Genomic DNA, 21,362 nt, shown 5'->3' with positions numbered 1-21,362 from the left:
GCAACTTAATCGAGGTTGAAATTGATTCAAGTTTAAAGAATTCTATACCTGTACATTGATTCAAGCTATATCCCTTTCAGTGACTTCAAATTGAGGTTATGTTGTTGTTTGTTCTTCTATATTCTGCTCTTTTATTTGTCTATAAAGAACCATACACTGTTACTAACACAGAGAACACGACAAACCTCTCTGTAGAATCTAATGCCAGCAACTTTCTGTGCGACAACATAGACTGCGTCAAAGTACAAAGCTACGAACATTGGTTTAAACATCTTAGAAGTAACTAGCTAGTATTATTGCATCTCGCAGAGGTACATGAGATTTAAATTCTAATCAAGAGACAACAACTTTAGTTGTAGCTCTTTAACGTACAACTAATACATAACCGCTGCTTGGTGCAGAGTACAAATAAGATTTCACAACATAGTTACAGGAGAACCTGCTAAACAAAAGACCAAAAGCTAAACTGTGGAGACAAGAATTGTAACTCTAACAACGAAACACAGACCAAGATCTACAACAGAAAATGTTCTGCGACCTATAACGAAACATACTTCTGGGTACGATGCAAGAGCTTTGCTCTGGAGAAAGCGAAAAGAACATATCGAACAGAAATTGAACACAGCGACGGTAGAGAAATATGAAAGAATATGTTGGGTATACTCACTCTGCGGTTAGTAGAGAGTTTAGGAAGGATGATACTGCTGGCAGAGTGGGTAGACACGGTGGTGGAAGAGCGGCAAATTTTGGTAGGATGCAGGAACATCGGGCGGCACAGAGGTCGCGTAGTGGCCGTGTTTTATGCTGCTCGTACGCACTAGTACCGCCGTCCATGCACCACGTACACGCACCGTCATCCGGCAAGACCTGGGGGCGACGTAGCGCGTATATCCAAGTGGTCGAGGATCACGGCACGACAAGACACTCAACGACGAGACAAGACAAGACACAGCACGACACGACACGACACGACACGGTGCACGATGAAGTGAGGCGAGGCAAGGCAAGAAGGCACGACACACAGAGCACGTTAGAGAGCCACAAAAGACGCACGGTACACGCAGAAAATCTACGTGCTAGGACAATCGTGAATTCGCAGGGGCACCACCTCGAGGAAGCGAGATTTTTACGGAATATGTGCGACGGCGGGGGCTACGGATTAATATGGCCGTCCCTCGTTGACACAGAGTTTGGAGTCACGCGTGAAACGCAACGCCGTGGATACGCGTAAAACAGGTAGATCAGGGTATCGTCGGCAAGAGAGAACCTCGTTCGTGTAGAACGCACACGCATTTGTTTCACTCGCGACACCAAACACACACCACCCGCGATTCTCGTACGTGCAGCTACTCACTTCCCGTGATATCACCCTGTTGTATATTTTCCACGCGAGCTCTCCAGCCTTTTTTCTTGTTCGCCGTTCGTCCTTAGCCTGGCCTGTTCTGGTCCGTTGATTTCTTCCTCGCGCACGAATCGACGTTCAACCCCTCGGAGCTACACGTTCCTCGCTCGTTCTCCCTCGTTTCTTTCGCCTCTCTCCCGTTCCTCGTCGTTTTCGTCGAATACACCGAGAGGTGGGATCCAACGAGCACCGTGCTCGCGTTCTCAAAACACCGACTATTTCCTCGCCGTAACGTTTTCTCGTTGGAGCGCGCCACGAGGGTTGCCGAAGCATTCGAGCGATCGCGTTCTTTTCACGCTTCTCGAGGACGTGACGCGGCCTTGCTGCGAACGACGTCAACATCACCACCGTACGCTTTCATGGCGGCCATCTTTTTCGGGATACGCGAACCGCGGAACGGGAAACGCACACGCGCCTGTGTATATCTCGCACACATCCACACACGCGCCACTCGTACCCGACTACGTACACGCAATATGGCGGTCTCCAACACCAACACCGATGCCAGTGCCGAGGAAGACACTTGTACGCACGCATACATATACCACTCGACGGTGCCAGCCTGGATATTTTGGATGGCGAACAGCTAAACCGAACGAACGGACCGAAGAACGAGGAACGGTTCGCGTTCCTTGTTCAACGGAGAAACGTGGCGCTGCTGTCTCCCCTCGTTCTCCGTCCTACTCTTTCTTTCTCTTGCTCTTTTTCGTTCTCCGCTATAATGCTTCACAAACCTCCCAACCAATCGAGACTCGATTTCGAATCGTAATCGTAACTCGTTTCACGAACTAGGGATTTCTTTAGTTATTCCGTTTCCCTTTCGTAACCGCGTTTCGGTGAAATTCGTCTCTCGAGACGACGTGAATTTTTCAAATAATGCAACGGCGCCCGTTTCATAAAGGTTTTTATTTCTATTCGTTTGTTCTCATAATTAACAAGAATCGTATTGTACGTATAAGGTAGGTTACGGCACAGTTGATAATTGACAATTCATTATATTTTTTGTAGAAGTTTACTCCGAAGTGTGTATTATTTTACGGGCAGTAAAAGCATAGTTCTCTTAATCTATAAACATCGCATGTATCAAATCCTCTTACAAATAAAAATTTTAATGTATAAAAGTTCAATACAGATTCGAATTCAACAGTTTCTTATACACAAAAATATATGTATACGTATTATGTATATGTATTATGTACAAATAGAAACCTTCGTATGCACTAACACCTCTGTTTGGTAATTGTATTAACGCAAACGAACTTTGAAATGTTTCATACGCGACAAGGAATGCATTGACTTTTCGTTGTACCCGTTGAAATTTTGATATAGCGATACGCTCGGCGTATCTGCTTCCCCGAGAACGTCGGCGAAATTCTAGAAATCGTATTGGAAATTACAACTTTAGAACTCCTTGAACGGCGGCGACGATCTTGCTCGCGCTGATTCCGTACTTCTCCAACAGCGCGTTCGGTGGTCCAGAACGGGGCACTTCCGTCACAGCCAGCTTTTTAACTAAAATGTTTGGTTCCGTGGCAACTGCCGATAAGACCGCGTCACCCAGGCCACCCTCCGAGTAGTGATCCTCGACAGTGATGATCTTTCCGCCCACTTCCTTGGCGTTCTTTACGATCAATTGGGCATCCAAAGGTTTGACTGTGAATGGATCGATCACTCGCACGTTCACTCCAGCTTTCGACAATTCGTCGGCGGCTTTGAGCGCTTCGTGAAGAGTCACGCCAGCTCCAACGACGAGAACTTTATCTTTGGCGGAAGATTTCACCACTTTTCCCTTGCCGACAGCAAACGGTTCCTCGTTTTTGTACAAGATTGCCGTGGCCGGACGCGACGTACGGACAAAACAGATGCCCTTCGTGTTTGCTGCCAATTCAATTGCACGTTCCGTCGAAACGGCGTCGCTGGGATAGAAAACGGTAGAACCAGGGATCGTTCGGAACATGGCAATATCTTCCAGACCCATTTGCGAAGGACCGTCTTCGCCAATAGATACGCCACAATGGGACCCAACGAAGTTGACGTTCGTTTGCGAAATAGCTCCCATACGAATCTGCAAAATTCAAGGTTGATCATCGCAGTTGTTCGTGCGATTTTCAAGCTCATTCTAGCACTAGGTTCTCTTAGTCTTTTGTCGATTACCTGATCGAATGCACGAGAGAAGAAAGTGGCGAAGGCGGATACAAACGCCACGGTTCTGTCTCTGCACGCTGCGCCGATTGCAACTCCGACAAGGTTTTGTTCGGCGATGAAACATTCGATGAACCTCGCTGGATCAACAGTCTTGATTTTCTCCGCGTACGTAGAATTTTTCGTGTCGCCGTCGAGAGCGATTACGCGAGGATTGTTCTTCGCCAGCTGCATCATAAAATAATACCACATATGTAAGTAAATACAGCATTATACAATAATAATCGATTGTTTCAGTCATCAGTAGACTGCGGATCTTTATGCAAAATAAAAAATGTTCGCATTGATTTCTGGACACAGAAATTGTACGTGTCCATTTTCGTCAAAAATGCATAAAATCCGCAGTCTAGTAATCAGAAACGAAGACTGTACAAACCTTGGCCAAGGCGGTACCATAGGCTAATCTAGTCGCTACTTGTTCTCCCAATTTGTAACTCGGAGGCGACGCCAGCTTAATATTGCTGATATCTACTACCGGTGCGTCGTCGACCAACGGTTTCTGCGGGTGCAGTCCAAGAGGACCAGCATTCTTCAACATTCCATTTAAATGCTACGAAGAAATGACTAGTTAAATTCTCAAATACGATCGAACTTTGCGATAAATTGTCAAATCGAATTCTTACTTGAACCACTTCGTTGGCCTTGGCGGCAAGAGGCTTGCCATGCCAATTCTCAAGATCCTCGATGTTGGGGAAGTATTTCCCTTTGAACGTTTTCGCTAGAATAGCGGTAGGGCGTCCTTTCGTGTTTTGTGCTTCGTGGAAAGCCTATAAAAACAATATAAACTGAATATTCTGGACACAAATCGATTCATTAATCGTACGAACATACCTTTGCCAGTTCTTCGACGTCGTGACCGTCGACAACTAAAGCGTTAAAGCCAAAAGCTTCGAGCCTCTTGCGATAAACTTCCATGTTGTGCTGAAGAGAGGTCGGTTCGCTCTGACCCAGACGATTTATGTCGAAAATGGCGCAGAGGTTGTCCAACTTGTAGTAAGAGGAGAAGTGAAGAGCCTCCCAAATTGAACCTTCCGCTGCTTCACCATCACCGATCAAGCAGTACACGCTGAAAATGGAAATCATCGATTATACTACATATTATTTTATTCCTTCCTCTTACGTTCTCCGTTCTCCGTACCGATAATTAGATTTGTCGTAATTCTTGCCGACATAGGCCATTCCTGCCGCCACAGAGAGACCTTGTCCCAAGGAACCAGTTCCCACATCGATAAAGTTCAGTCTCGGAGTCGGGTGTCCTTCCAAATCGCTGTCAAGTTTTCTCAAATTGAGCAACTCGCTCGTAGGGAAAAGACCGGCTTCAGCCCATGCTGCGAATATCAATAATCATAAGTGTTAAGTGTTTTCGATGATTTCGCGATAATTATACACGGAAATAGAACGCAACGTAAGCGTTCGCAATCGTCGACGCGACGTGGACACACGTGTATGCTTACCTGCGTAAAGGATGGGAGCCGCGTGACCTTTGCTCAAAACAAACCGATCGCTGCTCGGATCGCGCGGTGCCGACACTTTGTAGCGCATCGTGTGGAAGAACAAAACGGACATAATCTCTGCCATTGACGAGCATGATGTCGGATGTCTACAAAAAGAACAAAAACGTACAAAAACCTACAAAAAATGTATAAACCGACGTATAAATATAGAGAAAAAATACTTCATGAGATAGTGTCAAGTATAAATCATTAAACTATTTATAAGATGTTATCGCCGATTTATAAACGCGATAAACTAAAGTATCTTTGGAGGTCGAGGGGTCATCTATCTCGATCGTACGATGTTAATTATCGGAAGACTAAGATACAAAAAACATCCACTTACATAACGCGCGGAATTTGTACTTAAATATGAAGAACTTGGTTGGTAACATTGATCGAATAAAAGAAAAACGAACCGTAGAATTCTCGTGTACGCGAGAGTATTATTTGTCCTTGAGACTTGCTTCAAGGTAGTAACGTGTAATGAAGTAAAGCTATAGAAGATGTGTATATTCTTTCGATGACTTTGTGTCTCGTCCTTCAAGATATTATTCATATAAATGTATGTACGAAATTAGTGTAATACATGTAAATTTGTTACAACGTTAATTTCAAATAAATCGAATGAACGCGAGGCAGTGTAGACATTAAATACGATCGTTCAACGGAAGAAGACAGGGTCTTCCTGAACGCTTGAACTTATTGTTCGCCGATCATTGATTTTCCCGTCCTGCGAGAACTACACACATCACGAAAGGAAAGAATTGGCGCAACGCGGTTCGGAGATACGTTCCGGTGCTATTTACACTGACTAAAAAGATTCTGCTTCTATAAAATAAGATAAAATAAAAGATAAGTAAATCGTTATCTCCTATTCGATTCGTTTAAACGCGAATACGCGGTCGAACACGTTTCACGAAAGGAACGTTCAACTTGAAACGTGTCGATTGAATTCGAAGGAAGTTCTCCGCTGATTAGATATAATAGTTTGAAAATAAAAGTACCGCAGAGGTAAACGATTTAAAAAGTAGAAACAGATCGTTGAAATTGGAGTTTGTCTCGCGAGAAACGTTTTGATTGATCGTACCCGCTCTTCGATGCCTCAGTAGCTTGGATGGACAGAACACGAAGTTTGGTGGCAATGTCTTGGAGTTTTTCCATGTTCGAATCGCGAACCATTGTGAACCAGAGCGACTACTCTCGAAACGGTCACTGGACGAACGTTCGAGAACAACTGAAGGGGCGAAGGCGAAGCCTGTGGCCTGTACCGATAGTGAGCGGCAAGTAACGAGCATTGGAGCAACTGCGCGCCACAACCTCCCTACCTCCCTGTCACCCTACCAACCCATGTACATACATGCATACTTCCTCTAGAAACGATTACTGGAGATTTCATAATTGATGTGCTCGCCGGGAAAAAATTTCTCTCCGTTTCTTGGGAGAAAGATGGTACCACGCCAATGCACGCCAACGCCAGATGAGTACGGGAACCAAGATCAAGTTCCATGGACATGCGAAAAGGGAAACAGACAAAGGGGAGGGGAAGCGGACGGAGAAGGAGTCCAATCGTTGTGTTTCGCGGTTCGGACGCTGCAGTGTGCCGTGTTATAGTTTTTACGGAGCTCAATCCGTTGAAATAAAGTTATTCCTCTGGGAAGAATGTATTCAAATTATACAGCGTGCACAGTCCCACACGAACTACAATTTTACCTCGTGGAAATTAAGTTTAAAATTAGACAGCCGATATGTACATAACTTTTAAATTCATTCGCCGGCACGTGTTTTTCCGATCTCCTAACCGTGAAGAGTTATCTGCTCGCTCACATTAGAACGGTTTCGTAAAACGTTATCGAATACAGTTATCTCCGATGCAAAAGAAATAAAAAATACGATAGTTCGAGAAATAGAACTATGTATTCGAAAGGTTCCTTCTTCTCGATGGATTAATCATTCGGTAAATTTACATTTATCACGTTAGAAGATAGTGTTAATGATAATTTGAACATTCGATAATCTTGCGACTCGGTTCTTCGGATGTTACGTAACGATACGGTCGCGTAGCGTGCACCGTTCTCGTATCGTGCACGTGTTGCAGATGCCGCCGCTAAGTGTATCAAATGCAACAGATTCTTTGAGTATCTTCGCGACTATCTCGCGAGCTCTGCAAACTTTCAGCATCTCGTTTCAAAGTGTATCCTTGAAACCTTGCGATAGCTAGGTATTTGCGCAAGGTGAACTGTCGACGTTCATTTTTGTAGTTATCAAAATTCCTGAATTTAATATTGAATTGTCAACCGTTGAAAATAAACAGGCTAGAATATTTACACAAATTTTTCCTTTTGTATACGTACTTTCTAATTTTGTTATATGGGTATAATCAGTATTTGATCTGTCGTATAAATATTCTTTTATTCATTCGATTATAAATTATTAAAAAGGATTCGAGTGATAAACACATTTCGAAAGGACCATTGATGTTATTCCGGTTTCTGGTAGATGCATAAACATGAATTGTAACTACACGTTCGGCTACCTTGAACCGCGTGCTATGATGCAACGAAACGTGGAAAAAGTGGCGTGACATCAAGTATTTCAAGGAATCGTTAGGGAGCAGTCTGAAAACGGTTCGTTGCTATGCCGCTAGAAAAATGTTCCACGATTAGCGTGCGTAACCGGCTATTATCGAATTCACAAAATAACTATCTCGATCGTAGAACGAAGGCAAACGCGATGTTCTGGTTGCGAACGCCGCTCTGGTCGATGTGAACGTTTGCGCGCGATTATCGAAATATTTGATTTTTCGTTCGGTCGACCCATACCCTTGCGTTGCACGAATAAAAATCGTGCATCGATTTACGAAAAACATTATTCGATAGGCGACCGATCGATCGAATCGATTCTACAAGTATAAAGCATGCACGTACCCGGATTTGCTGGCTTGCGTGGCGTCGATCGAGTGAATTCTTAGCTTTGTCGCGATGTCTTTCAGTTCCTGGATGGTTTTCGACTCTGGCTTGTGATAGCTGGCCATTTTTTTCTGTCGGTGAACTTCTATTAAGTACGCCTGTCGAAACTCTGGAAAATGCCGACCACGATTCGTGCTGATTCGTGCCTCGGAGCAACAAGTAGAATTCGCGCAAGCACGATGCAAGTCCGGTATAGAGAGGACTCTCGGCGAGCAAGAATTTTTTCCGTAATACTCCTTACACGTTCCTAGATGGTTCTGCCTGCGTGCAGTCGTGGCGGGTAATTCGAATTTGTTCAATCGGAGAAAGAAAAGCGTTTTGCTAACCGGACTTGTCCCATTCATTACACTCATTTAATTCATTATGTCAACGCTATTAAATTCGCTTCCCACTTTCATCTCTACGCGACATTTTATAGTATACAGTTACACGCATAATTGATCACTAGACAGCGAATCTCTATGCAAAATAAAAATTTTGTATCTAAATTGCAACAAACTGGAGCAAAACAGGAATTTATTTTCTTTCTTAATACGTTTAATAGGTGGAATAGTATACAATAGTATTTTAAAAGTTCTCTAATGTTTCCACTATTTTAAATTACAGCTACTCATTTTTATCATAAATGCATAAAATCCGCTGTCTATTGATCACACACATTTTAAATAAGAATAATTTTTTTATGAACGGACCAAACAACTTCGGTTTCTCTGTAAGGCTAGAGAGATTAGTTTAGTAAATGACGTCTAATAATAAAAACTGCATTTGGTCGGAAATGTGAAAAACAATAGCAGAAATTTATTTTTACAACTTTTTTAGCTGGGCCAATAACGAAAATTTAAAACATGCGTTTTGTAAACTCGTATAAATTATATACGCTCTGAAAATTTCATAGAAATTGGTTAATTGGTTTACGAATTATAAATTATCAAAAGTGGTAACAATTGCAATTTTTCATGATTTTCTACTGCCATTTTTACCACTTTTGATCGTTTATAATTCGTAAACCAATTAACAAATTTCAATGAAATTTTCAGAATGTATATTATTTATATGAGTTTACAAAACGCATCTTTTAAATTTTTGTTATTAGTCCAGCTAAAAAAGTTGTAAAAATCAATTTCTGCTATCGTTTTTCACAATTCCGATCAAATGCATTTTTTCAACATATTTATTAGACGTCGTTTTTTAAACTAATCTTTCTAGTCTTACAGAGAAATTGAACTCGTTTGGTCCATTCATAAAAAAGTTATTCTGATTTAAAGTATGCGTGATCAATTATGTGCGTAACTCGATATGTATATGCGTATTCTGTTTCTGTAAATTACACAAATGTCTTCTACAAAAAGAAATTCGTTGATACGATACCGAATAAACGAATCACATACAGGTATAAAACGTTCAGAAAAATAAATCGACAATGAAATAATTGATTGAGTAGAAAACCAATTGTATATGTATTGTATAATACATTGTTGGTAACACAGATATCTACTAACTTTTTAAAGTACTCGATATTCGAATGCTATGAAACTCGATTGAAGGTTCTTTGATACAGTTTTGAAAAATATTTGCTTTAATAACAAATTTATTTGATGTTTAGGAACAGGATTCATAACGTTACGCTAATACGGTCGTTATCGAAATATAAACGTACCGGTTCATATAATTTCATACGTAATCGTTAAGAATTATCGAACTAAAAGCATATATAAATATACATAAGAGATGCGAATGAAAAGTTACAAAAAACTTCGTATTTCCTCGACGTCTGTGAACGTTGTTACAACCGAATTTACAAGCCGTGATGTGAAAACACGTCCCTATTATTAAACCCTTACCGCAAATTTACTTCCGGTCGGAAGTTCACTTAGCCCGTTTCATATATAGTAACAAGAATTACTCAATTTTTCTGAGAACAAGTAAAACTTAATATATCAGATCTCTAGAGTTTAAACTTTGAATAATTTCATTTCACTGGTGGTTATTTTCATTACTTTTCGTTTTCTATGCAGTAAAGGATTAAATAAAGCGCTTCGAATGATCTCGCATCAATTAAAAATATTCGTGTACCGTTATTCTTGATCTGTAAGAATAAATTACTATGTAATAAACGATTAAATGTTACGTCGTGCTACATCTAGGTTCGATATTGTACAGAAATCTTATCGACAAAGTACGCTTTGCAATAAAACTCGCACCTTTAATGCTCGATAAGATTTTTGACGACGATAGGTTCAACAAGATCTTCGTCTTTAGTAATATTTCACCAGACCGGTTTCGTTCTACTCCGTACGACCAAGCTTCCTCGAAAGAGTAGTAGTAAAACATGCACATTGTTGCTTGTCATCGTCGGATACATTTAATAAATGTTGAACTGTGCGAATTTTGTTTTGTTTCATTATGGTGCATTGTAAGCATAAGACGAGAAGGAGATATTCCCATATAATCTGTTCGAATAACAACTAACGTGGAAATTAGATAGAAATGTTTCTTTTGCAGTAACCGCCAAAACAGCATTATAACTTTAAATCTATTTAAAGTAAAATGTTTCGTTTAGTACACTCGCATAAACGTAAATGTTATATCGTATAAGCCTTATACACATATATATACATATATATAAATACATTTCTATATACTTATATAGGTCATATACGCTTATATATTTATATATACTTATACATATGCATAACATGCAATTGGTTCCCATATTCCTTTGAACTTATATATATGCATGTCGGCGTAGTAATTTACATTATTAATTCATAGCTTTATCACATATAAAGTTTGCTCTATTTACACTTACAGTAACTTTTTCGTCGATGCCTGGAATGTTTCAATATTTCCCATGTTTGTGTCTCTGTGTGTGTGTGTTTGTCTGTGAATGTTCGATTCATGACGAGTGAAAAAATCCACTATCCATTCGCAAATTTTCAATCGCAGGAAACTCGCTGTTTCACGCGGCCGCTCTGTCATCGCATTCTTGATACAGACCTTACTTCGATCATTGTCTCCCGAATTTCCTTCGAGTCTTTTAGAATTTCAAATTTCATCGGGGTCAAGCTTGTGAAATGTCAACCGTGCTTAATCGCATCGTTCTCACTCAGTCTGTTCCGTCTATTACCTGTAACCATCGTGCTGCAGCAAAGTAAAGTTTAGTTTACACACACTTCTGATGTCATACGTGTTTTATTCTGGTACGCACATTGTTCTCGAAAATTATTCTCTAAAAGCAAATTACACTAAATCATAATTTCCTTACGTAAACTCGAGAAGTCGACATTGAAAGTATTTTTTATAAAAACGATAACTTAAAATCTATGTACAATGTCACTGGTTATTTATAAAACTACTGTGCAACAATTCGTTCAATTTATACTCTTAAGAATGTTACTTTCTTTACATTACATTCGTCTATTACAAAGTTAGTAAAAAATAATAAAACTGCACAACTTGATCTCTATTATTCTGCACCTGTTTATATCGTATACCAACTACTTTCGTGTTCCCGTGTATGTATTGCCGGTACAAGTATATTTTAACGCGTTACATTTGTGAAATCAATGTTTTGTTAGAAAGTACTACTGATCACCATAATGCTCGCTGTGACTAATGGATCAATTCATGTCACGTAGTAAGCAAAACATCTTCCTGGCAATTATACCCGTGATTTCTTCTTCCGGATTAAGCATTTCGCAACCATTGTACATATACCGTTCCCAGTGTATCCGCAAACTTATCGCTAGCTTTTGATTTGATATGGTTCTCGTCTTTCTCATCTTTTCTGAGTTCGCTTGAATCGACTTGACCGATATTAAATACCGAAACTTCTGGAAAATAGTGCAAAGTATTTTAGCGTCGATACACTGAAGGTATAAAATAGAAAATTGTCCATATTATCGTAATTGGGGGAAGTCAGTTACAATTCAACGTGGCATGGAAAAAATCTCATTTATCACAAAATTGATTTAAACAAGAAACGAATCGAATGGTATTACAATAAAATGTTCATTCTAAAATTATAATTATAAACAAGATTAAATGATAATAAATATTCGAGCGTATATATATGAAGTTCCTAAATGAAAATAAATAATGACAGATGTGTATTTAATGCGCGCTCAATTTAATTATTATATATAATACAGTAAAAAAACATTACGTATATATATATACGGATTTCATCGTGTGTATGCTTCAAGTTTATTCGTTTTACCGTACTGTATGTAAACAGATCAAGGCAGATCTCTCGAGAAAACTATATTCTTTTTATAAAATATGCCATTGCCTCTATGAAGGACACACCCTTTATAGAAAAGCATCAAATTTCAAACGATACGTTCTTAGGAAAACTGGCTCTGTAAAAGAAGACGAAAAAGAACGTGACACGTGTCAGTATGCAATAGGTATCAGGTACTTTTTGGAATCGATGCTCTATCCAGTGTCAAAGCTTTCAAGTCAGCATAAATATACAGAAAGGTTGTTTATTGTATTCGTGATGTAGTGTTAATATCACATACAAGTACACTTTAAAGCTTCTAAAGAGAGGTCCTGTAACTGAGCGTTTGATTACTGTGCTTCATCAACACATTCCAAACATTTTCTAACATCCGTATTGCTAATATTTATCTGTGGTAACGTAAAAAATGTTGTAAATATATATACATAACGGGCAATCCTCGGCATGAAGATGAAGTTACAATCCAAAGACTGCTCGGACACGTTTAAAAGATTTCACACTGCTTTTTCCAGCTTTCCTCATGCCATGGAAATCGTAACATTTATTCCTAAATTTCCATTATCGGCAAACAATTGCGCAATAGACGTATCGAACACAAGGCAATCTGAATTTAAAATTGCAGACGAAACACCCTCGTGAATAGAACGCGGCATAGCTTCCCATGTCAGACGCCTTTTATGTCCGTTTAACTCTAGTCTATACAACATGAAAAATTCCATTAAATCGATTTACCGTATTATAGAATATTCATTCATCCATCGTAATAACGGGTACTTACCTGTAAGCAAAATTTTCTGCTTGCTTCCGCGAGCCGATCAGTTGAACAATTGCAAAAAATTGTTGATGTCCATCGTATTTTTCTTGTTTTTCGAGCACTAGCATGAAGTGATGGCCGAAACAGGACTGCATCATTACCCAGTCCACGGCGCCAGGAAGATTAATATCTGTTGCTAAAAAAACAATATCTTCTCCTGTAAGAAATAACGTGCAATTAACATTTTGTTTCGTCGTGGATGCGTATAGAGAACATTTTGCTATGGAATTACCTTGAAGAGTCGTAATGCTTTTGTGACTCATGACAAGATGTGGCATAACTTGTTCAAGAGATCCCTGCCATTTGCACGACGCTCCTGGACAAGGACAACTGTATGGACGGAATTCGCACGCATCTTCGTGATCTGCCTTCTCTGTGTGCACCAAAGAGACAGTGCATCCACTCGTCGAATATTTGCAAGGAAACATTACATTCCCTGCCACTTTTTCCATGGCCAGGTTGCGGATATTACCTATACAAAACACACGTTCAAATAACAGTTAACGTTTACCTTTACCTTTGAACAATTTTCGTACGTACCTAATGGACCTCTACAGGTGGGACAGCAGTTAAGCTTTGGTCGACAAGTGCTACAAACAAGGTGTCCGCTCTGACATTGTAAAATCGGTGGAAGAACATAATCGAAGCAAACTGGACATTCGAACAGGCTTGCCAAGTCGGTCGAACTACTTAGAGACGATACGGTCGACGCAGAGGAGCTCGCAACACTCCTCCCTCTCTTTCCTGTATTAATACTTAATTGGGACATCTTTTCCTCTAATTTTGTGTTCCGAACGATGACTCTTTGCTGTTGTCAACAAGGAGATTTTTTCACATTCAAGATGTCTCTCAAATGCGACGCATTCTGGAATGAATCATCCACCTCATATCTGTAAATTATTGCAACAATGATATTCACAAAATCTTTTATAGGTAAACCTTAATGTTTTAAAAGCTTGACAAGAAAGTAGACACCGACAAAAACTGGGTAACATAGCAACGAGTCATTAGATAGCAATAGCAGCGATGATAATAAATTATAAAAATAACTCTGCATAAGGTAGCTTTATATGTATCCATTTAGATTCGAATCGGTCGCATAATGCTTGCCATGATGCAATACGTGGTTGGTTCAAGACAATTTCCATTCTAATCTATAGTATAATATTATCTAATAAAAACACAAAAACATACCGTTGCTCCCGAACTTCCATTTATGTGAACAAATTCTATACTGTAACTAGACTTGTTTTATCTATTGTATTAGGTAAACGTTTCACGTGAAGACAAGCGATTACATAGATGAAAACGAAAAGAATTTAGCTGTTCATCGATCTCGTTGTTATTCGAACAATAGACATTTTCTTGAAAATTAGCAATCGTCCGTACGATTGAAGCAACGCCCGTCAAGAAAAAAGTTTCGTTTCTAACATTGTATCGATAAAGTGGTACAAGCTACGACAATTACGTTGCATCGATCGTGTAACCATTTATCGCGTGAGCGTCAATTATGATCGTCTTGTTCAAAGACCATGAACGGGTAAGCTTGATAAGCTTTTCTCCATTGGAACTTGGGAAATTTTCACACGACAGTGTATCTCGGCGAACTGTTTATTCCGGAAATACAGGCGAATGGAGTAAAAATCTTGTAGACAGTGCTGTGAAGGGAGCCGCGAGTCCCGACAAATCAGCGATCAACAAATAAACAATACGCGAGAAACAGGAGAACGGAGGATTCTCGTGAAAAAGGATTTCTATGTACCTGTACATGTATATACATATATACATATATATAACTAAACAAGCAGACGGTAGTTACGGCTTCGTATGTATCACTAAAAACTTGAATTTCAAGAAAACTCTTGGTTGCGACGAGATTTTATATCGAAATTTCCGATGTTCGATGTGAGAAAATTTTTGTTAGAGAAATTACATGTATTTATAAATTATATGTATACGTGTGCATATAAACTTACCGGAATTTCGATTGACAAATGTATTAATACGTCATTCGTTGCATACGCTTTGGTTTCGCGCGATTCGTATCGAAAAGTAGTGAATCAAGAGCGTGAGAGAGGGAGAGAGAGAGAGAAGGCACTTGATAACGATGACAACGGAGATACTAAACGAGAATGAAAACGTCGTGTGTAACAACGAAGGGTGACACAACGGTAAACGAGACTTGTTACGAGGACAACAGTAGGAGATTTCATGCGACTCGGCGTCGGAAATGTTGCACGAAATACACCCGATTTTTCTCGGTGCATCGATGACGAATAAACGCGAACGTGAATGAAATCGACTATGAAAGAGAGGCTACATCGCGGATCCTCTTGGCCAAACAGGCGACATTGATCGATACGTGATTTCTAGCAATTTTCGCTGAGACATAGTAGCAGTTCGCTGCTGTACAAACTTCCGACACTTTACTAGCTCAGTTTCGTACAATACAACGGCACAGCAATGAGCAAGGTGATGACACTGCAGCTGTCTGTCCGTCCGACAGTCCGACTGTACGTCTGTTCGTAGTTCGTTTACACCCATGCAACGCATGCAACAACTGCCATTGCCATTATACCGAGATTTAGGCCGCGTTTCAAACAAAAATATTTTCTATGTACGTTCCTATCAATATGTTCTCATACTTATTTCTATTTCTACTTCTATTTCTATTCTTATTCCTATTCCTATTTTCGAAAGTACTGTTATACTTGATCTGTTACGTAAACCTGTACATTATTACAAAATATTTGTTGTGTGCTTAGCCTGACAGAATTCGTGAAAATTAGTTTTGTCCATTTGTCAGAAAGTTTTGTCACGTCACAGACGAGATATACTTTAGCTTTAGGTATAGATTTGACACCGTATGGGACTTGTGGTGTCCATAGGAATCTGTAGTACCGGCACCTTAAAATGCCAGTGATTTTAGCGTCCTCTACGCTTTTAGAACGGTTAATTCGAGAACTAGATTTGTCAAGTACAGCGGCACCGACGAGATAGACTGCCAGGCGCATGGTGCTGGAATGGGATAGTGGAAGGGGAAAAAGAGGGGAATGTGTGAGCTCCGTTTGGAGCTCAACTGGTGACCAGTGTCGCCAGAAAGTGACCAAACCAGCACTCGAGGGGAATACAAGGTACCCCCTCTCTGATGACCAGAGTATAGTAATATGTGACACGTTGCGTCTGCGCGGCGCTCATCTGGCGACACTGGACTGGTCATCAGAGAGGGGGTACTTGATTCCCCTCGATTGCTGACGACCTGGCGCCTGGCGACACTGATCCACACTGATCACTCCCATCCAGTGATGCCAGAGCTGTGGTACTGTGGTACTAAACCATACCCCCACCATAGCCTACTATTGCCCCTCCGTCGTGTTCCAACGCGCCCGCGCGCTGCACTATACCAGCGTACCTCTACGGATACAGTAGAGTGATACGCTGGTGAGTGTAGCGCGCGGGCGCGTTGGAAAACAACGTAGGGGCAATAGTAGGCTATGGTGGGGGTATGGTTTAAGTACCACAGTACCACAGCTGACCACAGCTCTGGCATCACTGCTCCTGACTGCTCCCATCTCTTGTTCCGAGTTCCGAGCAGGGACAGAGATCGTGTAGGGAAACTATTTTTTTTTATGACTGCGTCAACCGTGCCGAAAGTACAAAGGGTGCCGAACGTATATAGAAAAGGACAGCATGTAAACATCCCCTCGTGGGGTGCCCTCCAGTTGAAGGGGTAGGCGAAGGGACAGTGATCGTGGAGATCCTCATGGAGCTAGATCGCGACTTTACTCATTGTCAGTAAAACTTTACTGTATGAGCGGTTGGAACGGTACACTGTGTCCAGTATACATGTTTCCATATTAATGTTTATGTATTTGTATATTTTTATTCTGTAAGAATTGTCTCTTGTTTGTAATTCTTATATTGAATTTTGTATTATGTTGAAATAAATCTCTTATGAGATTTTCTACAATAACAAAAAAAAAACGAATTAACCGCGAAATCGAGGACCGGTATTCGAAAAGGAACAAAAATCGGATACCTTCGCATGCACAGATCTAATTACTTTAGGCAGAATCACCGCCTGTCGAAGAAAAAATTTGATATTATATCACTCATGATATTACACATTATAAATTTCTGTAAGCATACATACACGTATGTATACATATATTTATACATATATATATTTTTTAAATATAACAAAATTGTACAAAATACAACAAGCGTTTTGGCAGTGTAACCATCATGGAATCGACCAGAATACACTAATTAACAATTCGCATACGTGTACAATTATATATTATACATACAACGCAGTGTCTCATCTTTTTATAATAATTATCTACTAACGATTATCTTACCGCACTGCAATTTCAATAATTTCATACGCATACGATAACAGAAAACTTGACTCGTGATACACGCGCAGATCCATCTAAATAATTTATCGCGCATGAACGATCAGTTGGTTTTTTTGTGCGTCCTCTGTCTCTACCATTGCAAACGAGGGTAGTTCTGCTTTGGTAGCCAATTGTAGGGCATGCAACCATCTAAAAGTTGAATGATTTCGATGAGAGCGTTGCATAAAGAAAAGATACAAGACACTACGAGACTCACTTGTACTTGTCTTCCTGCGACGATGCTTGCAAATAGTAACTTTTTCTGGAATGATGCATTTTGAGAGCTTTCGATCTGTCTTTGAGACTCAATGGATCTTCGTCGGATAGTTCGATAGCTTCCGTAACGACAAACCCTGGCATCGGAGTCGCCGTTAAAGCCATACTTTCGCTTTCGGATTTAAAGGTGTACAGAACAAAATCCATGTGCAAAGCGAACCATCGTCGTATCCAGGGCTTACTCGGTTGAGTCTTTAACAATAGGTAACCGGATATAACCGACGAAGCACTGGCCGAGACTTGCAATAAACTTGATACAGGTCCAGATGGCGACGACGTAGAGGGTGATTTCGAGAGAGGTTGCGTTAACGCGGCATGACACAAACGACAAACTCTCATGTTTTTATTATCCTCGAACAATAATTTTTGGTTTGAACATTTACCGCAAACTACCTGTAACAAGAGCGAAACGAGATCGATAGAATGAATTATCGAATGAATCAACTCGAAAGCGCAATATGTACCACGGTACCATCGAAGCATACTCACTATTCCACAAGCTCTGCAATTGTGTTTTCTTCTCATTACAGAAAAGATTACGTCGCATATCATGCATTTAGTCACATCTTCGGTTTTCACAACGAGCGTCTTAACATTTCCAGTTTTCAAACTCGCCTTTCTCCTCATGATTTCTTGCATCGTATTAAAAAGCGCCTCGAGCCACGCAGCCTTCTCCTCGGCCGAGTGCGTGTATAGCTCAAAGCTTTTCTCTTCGTCCCGTATGTAAAACGTATGTGCCGTTTCTAAATTGTCACCCTCGATTACTTCTAAGTTTTCGACCATAAATTTAGCTCTTAACCGATACAATGGTCCAGGGATGAGTCGTATCGAACAAAGTAATAATAAATCGCTAAACTGAACATTGGGGAGAAATAAAAACATCTATAGTCTATAGATGGAGAAGTACTGGTACTTATTATGTATTAGGCGAAGTACGTCTTATCGACGTATGTATGTAAGTACGTACGTCTTACCTACCAGAAACAAATGTCTTTCTTGATGATCGCCGCTCCTTGCTGAAATTTTAACGATACGCCCCTCTCTTACAAGTTCCCGTGTCACACTAACTAGATCTGTCGTATCGTATATGCTCTCTTGTATTTCTAGAAGCTTTTTGAACTTATCGATCTTCTTCATTGCATCGTTCGTGTGATTAGCAGCGGTAGATACTAATCCCAATGCCTCTGCGAGAAAGAAAGCCATGTCTGTTCGTTTGATTCTACGATTACAATTGTCGCCAACTACTGACGTCTATTTAAACGTGCCTCGTTCAACAAACGTTTAAATAGAAGCCTTTCCGTGCTAGATGCGCTAGACGCGTTACTCTACGAGGAAGCGACTCAGCGAATGGAACTCGAAAGATCCTTACTTTTAGCGTCCTCGTAATCAGCGTTATCTTCTGTGAGGTTTCTCAGGTAATCTTTCAGGAGAAGCTCGTATCTTGGTAATCTTTGTATAGGGCTCAACATGTGATGCGATAACGATAGCTTGGCGCACTCGTCCAACTTTTGAATCTCGTTGATAATTGCAGCAAATCTGGCGACTTTGATTTGCAAGGTTTGTATCAAATTCATGGCGTAATCGAAATTTTTCACATATTCCGTGTACATCTTCAGGAACGGGGCAAAATTTTTCATGATATCTCCGATCCTAGGATCCGACTCCCAATTCTGTATTCTTTCCTGAAGCTGAGGTAACAGGAAATCATTGTGGAACTTGTAAATCGATTTGATATTCGAGAACATGTGTTGAACTGTTTCCATAGGAAACATTGGATGCGCTCTATTCTCTTGATCGACCCTAAACTGAAATACTTGGTCGATTAGTCTTAGAACATTAACATAATTCTTTTCGGTAGCCAATAGTTCTTCGGCGATCTGATGTGCTTTTTTCCTTTTCGAATTTGCGCACCGGCTACTACCACCTGTGTCTGTTTCTAATGCGGAGTTGTCGGTGTAATCGCCAGCTATCCTAGAGTCAGTCTCCAACGATTTTGCTCCCTCGGACTCTTCTTCGCTCTCCGATTCGCTCACCGTATACGAATCTTCCGTGAATCGGCGCGAGTTACGTTCCACCGTTAAATATCTGTAAACGTTTTCCATAGTTTACTTCCATTGTTTGCGTAATTTGCTCTGATGAATCGCATTACTTACCTGCTGCTTCTATATTCCAACACGCTGTGCGCTATTCGAAATGGCACTTTTATAGAATTCTCATCGTTCTCCTCTGTATCAATGCTGTCCGTCGAATTTTCACTGGTCACCACGTACGAACGAAACTGTGAAAAACCGCCAAAGCTTCCGATCTCATGAAACACATCCTTGTTATACTCTTCCAGTTGGCTGCCGTTTACTCTGCTGTTGGAACAGGTGGACACGTTGGTGTCCACCTGTTCTGTGCCCAAACATTTTGTCGTTTCAATCAAACAAGATTCTTTATCCTCCGTATCTGTATCCAGTTCGGTGTAAAATGTGCTGTTCGATGTTTGCGTTTTCGAGCCGAACATATTCAGGCGTCGTACTTGAGCAAACTTATCCATAAATTATGACAATGTTTCCAATGCTAAGAACGAAACTTCTGAAATTGAGTTTAATATATTCAGGATTAAAATGTTTTCAATAGATTGGCAAAAACGATAAAAGAAACGAATACCTGCTATCGATTATCCATTTTTCATGTATAAACACCGTCGGCATCCTCCGAATTCATTATGTGTCCAGTTCATTAATTATTTTCCTTTGCTTCCGACTGGCAACAATATTAATTAACAGCAAACGGCACGTTTAGATGATATACCGAGGTTTATTCGATGGATCAACGTGTGCCAGAGATATGTATACACATATAAATATATTTACACCGTCACATTTTCATATACGTACAAATAAACGAGTCGTTCCGTCAGCTTTCCAATAGGTAATCGGCATTTTCGTAACGGTGGCTTGTTCGATGTGAAATGTTTGACGAAAATCACCGATTCAACGACAAGAGGGTCGCCCAAAATTCCACGTAACGATGAGCACCTTTTTAGTTCTAACTTCTTATAACAATGCATTTACGGTCTTAACTTCGGATGGAAAAGTATGCTAAAACTTCTATCGGCGAGTAATAATACAATAAAGAAAAAAAACATAAAAACGTAATTACACGCTATCCGTAATGTCAATCGACTTTGGCCTTCTCACGTTGAACGGTTGAACGTGCTAGTACAACGCGATTGTGATGTGCGAAATGCGACGTATACGTACGAGTACATGTCATACACCTATACACATTAAATCTATGTACTACACCTATATATACACGCCCGATGATTAGAATTTTATTGTATTTAGTTGATCAACACATTCCACCACACAGTTCTCATGAAGGTAGAATTGTACTTATATATGTAGAAGAGTAGGGTGAACGGGTGAACACCCATTTTGACCATCGATACTTATTTACATCAAAATTACCAGTTACATATATGTAGTATGTATTGGTATATACATATGCTCCATGGACCTAAAGGATGGTGCATAAAGTGGTCTTATTGGTGCGGCACTGATATATACATATAT

At 40.2% G+C, this 21,362-nt stretch overlaps 4 protein-coding genes across 7 annotated transcripts in view; all 4 read right to left on the bottom strand.

Moving 5' to 3' along the window:
- LOC143207027 (uncharacterized) overlaps positions 1-810 on the bottom strand; it is a 63,202-nt gene extending 62,392 nt beyond the window's left edge. Inside the window, exon 1 of one of the 2 annotated variants that reach the window (XM_076420017.1) lies at positions 668-810. The gene's annotated coding sequence lies outside the window, so the exon portion shown is untranslated. The remainder of the gene's footprint in view (positions 1-667) is intronic. The other variant, XM_076420018.1, reaches the window with a different exon arrangement.
- Positions 811-2,490: 1,680 nt separating this feature from the next.
- On the bottom strand, positions 2,491-8,242 carry LOC143207033 (transketolase-like protein 2). 2 transcript variants are annotated; one of them, XM_076420034.1, is made up of 8 exons: positions 8,025-8,242; positions 5,059-5,204; positions 4,743-4,932; positions 4,436-4,670; positions 4,228-4,371; positions 3,981-4,154; positions 3,557-3,772; positions 2,491-3,467 (listed from the first exon to the last, which is right to left on the bottom strand). In XM_076420034.1, exons 1-8 carry the CDS (start codon positions 8,129-8,131, stop codon positions 2,796-2,798), a joined length of 1,884 nt encoding a protein of 627 aa, XP_076276149.1. In that variant the 5' UTR covers positions 8,132-8,242; the 3' UTR covers positions 2,491-2,795. The 2 variants fall into 2 exon arrangements, with proteins under 2 accessions (XP_076276149.1, XP_076276150.1); XM_076420035.1 differs by lacking the exon at positions 8,025-8,242 and adding an exon at positions 6,188-6,390.
- A 1,394-nt stretch (positions 8,243-9,636) lies between these two features.
- On the bottom strand, positions 9,637-15,955 carry LOC143207039 (E3 ubiquitin-protein ligase SIAH1). 2 transcript variants are annotated; one of them, XM_076420044.1, is made up of 5 exons: positions 15,100-15,955; positions 13,664-14,013; positions 13,356-13,595; positions 13,088-13,280; positions 9,637-13,005 (listed from the first exon to the last, which is right to left on the bottom strand). In XM_076420044.1, the coding sequence occupies exons 2-5, from the start codon at positions 13,890-13,892 to the stop codon at positions 12,828-12,830; spliced, it is 840 nt and encodes a 279-aa protein (XP_076276159.1). In that variant the 5' UTR covers positions 13,893-14,013; positions 15,100-15,955; the 3' UTR covers positions 9,637-12,827. The 2 variants fall into 2 exon arrangements, with proteins under 2 accessions (XP_076276159.1, XP_076276160.1); XM_076420045.1 differs by lacking the exon at positions 15,100-15,955 and adding an exon at positions 14,318-15,093.
- Positions 15,956-16,780: 825 nt separating this feature from the next.
- On the bottom strand, positions 16,781-21,288 carry LOC143221810 (FYVE, RhoGEF and PH domain-containing protein 4). Its single transcript, XM_076447378.1, has 8 exons — positions 20,682-21,288; positions 20,452-20,547; positions 19,953-20,376; positions 19,169-19,884; positions 18,778-18,983; positions 18,289-18,654; positions 17,741-18,192; positions 16,781-17,673 (listed from the first exon to the last, which is right to left on the bottom strand). Exons 3-8 carry the CDS (start codon positions 20,336-20,338, stop codon positions 17,568-17,570), a joined length of 2,232 nt encoding a protein of 743 aa, XP_076303493.1. The 5' UTR covers positions 20,339-20,376; positions 20,452-20,547; positions 20,682-21,288; the 3' UTR covers positions 16,781-17,567.
- Positions 21,289-21,362: the final 74 nt, after the last annotated feature.

This window comes from Lasioglossum baleicum, chromosome 3 (genome assembly GCF_051020765.1).
Source record: "Lasioglossum baleicum chromosome 3, iyLasBale1, whole genome shotgun sequence".
Lineage (NCBI taxonomy): Eukaryota > Metazoa > Arthropoda > Insecta > Hymenoptera > Halictidae > Lasioglossum > Lasioglossum baleicum.
This window is presented reverse-complemented; position numbering and strand designations above follow the sequence as displayed.